The sequence below is a fragment of the Bison bison genome, unplaced genomic scaffold, assembly GCF_000754665.1.
Source record: "Bison bison bison isolate TAMUID 2011002044 unplaced genomic scaffold, Bison_UMD1.0 scf7180017864105, whole genome shotgun sequence".
NCBI classification, from domain to species: Eukaryota; Metazoa; Chordata; class Mammalia; order Artiodactyla; family Bovidae; genus Bison; species Bison bison.
Genome location: NW_011494677.1, coordinates 5157740 through 5162823, shown reverse-complemented (window position 1 = coordinate 5162823; position 5084 = coordinate 5157740). Strand labels below are relative to the sequence as shown.

Below are 5084 nucleotides of genomic sequence, written 5' to 3'. Positions count from 1 at the left end.
TGGTCAAGGGCACTCCAGGTGTTATTCTGATGCCCAGAGAGACAGAATAGAGTGGCAGAGTAAAAGGCAGGGGTTGCGTTAGGTTTATAGGGGAAACATGGCACAATCGAGCAGGCATCAAAGGACCCAGTGAGAAGGGGGAAAGGGCCAGTGCGGATGGAGGAACTGATGGGAGAGAGGGGGTATGGGAGGGCACAGTTCATCAACATCAGTTATCCCATGCAAGGGCATCCCATCCAAGTCAGCGCTTTTCAAATTCTGCTCTGAGTTTAATTATGCATTTTGTCAATGGTGGATCCATAAGATTTCTTTAAAAGAAAAAATCCATTGCAGAATTTCAAAACATCCACAAACCATTTGACAGTGACCTGGACTTCCTGTCCTCCACAACTGCATCAGCCCAGGAGCTAAAAGCACCTGCTCCTTTTGATATCTTCATAGCAAGCAATCTGCTACCAAAGCTATGCGGAGCATGAAAATCAACGATGCTTAGATATGCAGGATTCAAGTCTGTGCCTTGGTTTTGATGCTTGTATCTGTAATTATGAGTACGAAATTATGTGCTTTCAACATTCCTTTCCTGATCCCAAACTCAGAGGGATATACGTTGAAAGAAAAGCAAAATGTATTTTGTGAAAGAACTTGGTGGGTAAGTGCTCCTTATCTTTTGACTGATGGATGGTATTTGCTCACCATAGATACCCTCACTGAAGTCATAATCCTGGTATGTATGATTATCACTCAGCTTCCTTCCTTTATTTTAACTCCTTGAAACACATTTAGGGTGCAAATTTTCAGTAATGGGAACTACTCAGCACAGTAATTGCCCATGGATATTTTGTGCTCAGATTAGAAAACCATTGACTTTGCTGCCAACTGATGTCCAGGTTCTTTTTTTTGGCTATGCCACAGGGCACGTGAGATCTTAGTTTCTCGACCAGGGATTGAACCCACGCATCCCAGGTTGGAAGGGAGGAGTCTTAACCACTGGACTGCCAGGGAAGCCCCCATGCCCAGATTTTTAAAGAAACTTCAGGATTCTGTGGAGAAGGCAATGGCACCCCACTCCAGTACTCCTGCCTGGAAAATCCCATGGACGGAGGAGCCTGGTAGGCTGCAGTCCATGGGGTCGCTAAGAGTCGGACACGACTGTGCGACTTCACTTTGACTTTTCACTTTCATGCATTGGAGAAGGAAATGGCAACCCACTCCAGTGTTCTTGCCTGGAGAATCACAGGGACGGGTGGGCTGCCGTCTCTGGGGTCGCACAGAGTCGGACACGACTGAAGCGACTTAGCAGCAGCAGGATTCTTAGGCTATCGAGTTCCAGATTTCTAGCGCCATAGAGACCTTCCTCATCCCCAGCCTTCCCTCACCCCAACTTCACATGGATTTTGTGGTCTCCGGCACCTACAGGTGGTTAACCCTTGTATTCTTTTCTCCACGTTATTGGCAAGCCCCACCTTGCAGGCACTTCTGCAGTCACTTCCACACCAGGGTCTAAGCTAAGGATCTATCAGACAAGCTCCTGACCCAAATTACAGTGCACTTATGCCCTTCCCCAAGGCCAAGGCTGTCCTGTCTTCTAGCAACACCTGACACAGTGCCTGGCCTAGGGAGTAGATCTAGAAATGCTGAACTAACAAGACCACACATGACTATGGAGTTGGGACCTGTGACTATTTTAGCTGGTGATCAGCTACTGACCACATCCCACCTGATCAGCTAAAAACTAGCCGGCGTTCCCATCTCTGCTGCAGCACCATCCTACCAAGCTGCATGGAACCCATGAAGGGCATACCTTACCATTCCTAGCATTGTTTTGACTTCAGGACAATGCTATGCAAATCGGCAACACAGACACTCCCGTGTTGGCACTGGTTTTACTTCAACCCTGACGAGCTTTCCTTGAGATGAAGTGGGGGTGGGGAGAGAGGAGTGGGAGAGGTCGAGACCGCCCCTCCTCCCCCCACCTCGAGACCACCTGTTTCCCACCTCCTTCTCTTGATGCGTCCAATGGGAGGCTGAGGCAAGAGTGAGGGGGAGGACTCTTGTTTTGCTCAGGAAATACATTGTATTCACAGTACTACAGCAAGTGGGCGGAACTAGAGGAAGTGATGCTCTCAATGAAGAAGAGATCCAACCCTGTAGAGCGTGGTAGCAATGAGCAGCGGGTAGAGGCGTTACCCAGAGTGTGAAGGAAGAAGTGGCAAAGGAGAGGTCCAGTAGTTAAAACTGCACCCTTCCAATGCCGGGGCCTTGCAGTCCATCCCTGGTTGGAGAACTAAGATCCCACATGGCTCAGGCAACTAATGAAGGTCACGCACGGCAATGAAGAGCAGGCCCCAGTTTGCCACAGCTGGAGAAAGCCCACATGCAGCAACAAAGACCCAGCACGGCCAAAAATAAATAAAATTTGTTAAAGTTAACAACGTAGTATTTCTAGATGTGGCGCAGGCTGGGATGGGTCAGTGATTCTCAGCTAAGGTGAAGGTGAGGTTACTCAGTCGTGTCCGACTCTGCGACCCCACGGACTGTAGCCTACCAGGCTCTTCTATCCATGGGGTTTTCCAGGCAAGGGTACTGGAGTGGGTTGCCATTTCCTTCTCCAGAGGATCTTCCCGACCCAGGGATCGAACCCAGGTCTCCCGCATTGTAGGCAAACGCTTTACTGTCTGAGCCAGTCTTAGCAGCAAAAGAAATCAAGCCTTTATGGTAGCATAGAGGCTTTTTTTTTTTAAAGAGTTCAGTGAGTTACAAGGACAATTCTATGAATGACAAGTCTTGGTAGCTGGAATGCTCTGGTGCCATACACCGGCTTTAAAAAAAAAAAAAAATTCTAGTGATCACTTGAGTGAGCCTGGCTTAGTCAGGTTTTCAAGCACATTGATGTTAGTCCTAACCTATGCTAAAAAGATAGATACTACATGCTTGTTCAGTTGCTTAATCATTTTCAACTCTTTGGGACCCCATGGCCTGTAACCCACCAGGCTCCTTTGTCCATGGGGTTTCCTAGGCATGAATACTGGAGTGGGTTGCCATTTCCTCCTCCAGGGGATCTTCCTGCCCCAGGGATCAAACCTGTCTCTCCCGCATTGGCAGCAGATTCTTTACCACAGAGCCACCTGGGAAGCCCAGACAGATACTAACCTGATACCAATTCTCCTTGGCAAGGATTAGGAACCTCTGTGTGCGTGTCCGCTCTGGGAACAGGGGAAGTGGGAGGACGCTGCTGGAGGATTCTGTTCCCTCTGCTGGCACCAAAAGGCCAACAGACACAGGCCACAACCACAGGCAGGAGGTTAGAGAAACTTGTTATTAAATTTAATTTTCTTTAAATACATACCTTTTTCCCACCCTCACCCAGTTGGGGGGAGGAACAGAGAAAGCCCCCAGTCCTTCCATTTGGGGGATTCCATGTATAAAGCCTGAGATGGTGAGGATGAAGTATAAAAATACTATTTACAAAGGAAAAGAGGGTGTCCGTCGCGACCTTAACCTTCAGACAGCCCCTCATCCCCAGGCCCCTTTTTGCTCCTTTAGAAAAGAAAAAAGAAAAAAAAAAAACCCTGGGGAATCCACCTGGGTGTAGAAAAGGCCCTTCCTCTGGGAGGGGAGGGGAGGGGCGCTCAAACCCCAACATGGAATAGGAAGCTCTGAGATCAACCGAGGAACAGTGAACGGATTAAGCACCTCAGACGCTAGGAGAGGGCTGGGGCTGCCCCCCAGCCACCCCCCCGACCCCCACACCGTAGTCAGCAGGCCGGCCGGCCAGCCTTTGTTTCTGCAGGTCCCGTGTAAACATTGACTCTTCTGCATGTCCACGCACTTCCCGATTTCCTACAGAGCCTCCGCGGCTTCCACTGGAGGCGCCTGGTTCCTCCGTCTTTCCCCCCTTGCCTTCTAACCTTCCTGGGGAAGTGGTGGCAAGGAGGTGGGGGGGATCACAGGCGGGGCACAGCTCATCACACCCCTTCTTCGAGATCAGGGCAGCTCGTCCTCCTCGGGGAAACCCTCAAGGCAGGGTGAACTCCAAGTTCTTGGCTAAACAGGATTGGATTTCTGTTCCCAGAGCAGGGACAATGCAGGCAGAGTCCAGTCCCGGCAAGGCAAGGCCATCAGCACGGGGTAACAGGGAGGAAGGCTTCGGGAGGCAGAAGTGGGTGAGTCTGGTCTCACCCTACAGTGGAAGACCAGCCTGGCATCCCCTCCCTTCCAGGTGACTGGGACCCTCACCACCCGCCAGTCTTGTTCACCGTGGATGCGAGGAAGGACCAGGCACCTACGAAGCTAGAGGTCTCCTTCAAGCCTGGTACGGAGGCAGCGCTCACACCAGCTCATCCAATAGGATCCCGATGCTCTGGGAGGCCTCGGAGGGGCCAGCGATGGGCTTGTTACACATGGGGCAGACACAGCGCACCTCCAGCCACTTCACCAGACACCTGCGGGCAAAAGCCGACCTGTTATTCCCTAAAAAGATACCAGCGTGCTCCGGCTGCCCCTTCATAGAGCCCCACTGCTTCCCAAGACAAGAACCTCTCCATCCCTGCCCTGGTCTAACCCTTCCGGCTTGCCTGGTGTGCAGACAGGATGCAGGGCATCAGCAAGGGGTGTGTGGGAAGGGCAGGGACTGGAGCCTCTAGAAGACTGTTGTTATTGTTCCATCTCCAAGTCATGTCCGACTCTGCAACCCCACCAACTGTAACCTGCCAGGGTCCTCCAACCATGGGATTCTCCAAGCAAGAAAACTGGAGTGGGTTGCCATGTCCTTCTCCAGGGGATCTTCCCGACCCAGGGATCGAGCCCGAGTCTCCTTCTCGGCAGGCAGGTTCTTTACCACTGTATCGCCTGGGAAGCCCCCCTCTAGAAGATGCTCCCTGCTTTCTTCGCTCCAAGGTATCTGGACACAGCCGCACGACGGACACTTACTTGCGGTGAAAGGCATGTTGGCACGGGAGGACACCTAGCTCGTCCTTGCCCCTGAAGTCTTCCAGACAGACGGCACAGGTCTGCTGTGGGAAGAGAGAGCCGTGTGAGAGGAGACGGGGAGGAGCCTCCCCCTGAATCCTCAGTCACGTCACCCC

At 51.6% G+C, this 5084-nt stretch overlaps 1 protein-coding gene across 2 annotated transcripts in view; it reads right to left on the bottom strand.

Moving 5' to 3' along the window:
* Positions 1 to 3301: 3301 nt before the first annotated feature.
* RNF122 (ring finger protein 122) overlaps positions 3302 to 5084 on the bottom strand; it is an 18347-nt gene continuing 16564 nt past the window's right edge. The window contains exons 5-6 of one of the 2 annotated variants that reach the window (XM_010838793.1): positions 4930 to 5012; positions 3302 to 4442 (exon numbers count right to left, since the gene is read on the bottom strand). In XM_010838793.1, coding sequence (XP_010837095.1) covers positions 4328 to 4442; positions 4930 to 5012 — 198 coding nt within the window. In that variant the 3' untranslated portion in view covers positions 3302 to 4327. The remainder of the gene's footprint in view (positions 4443 to 4929; positions 5013 to 5084) is intronic. The other variant, XM_010838794.1, reaches the window with a different exon arrangement.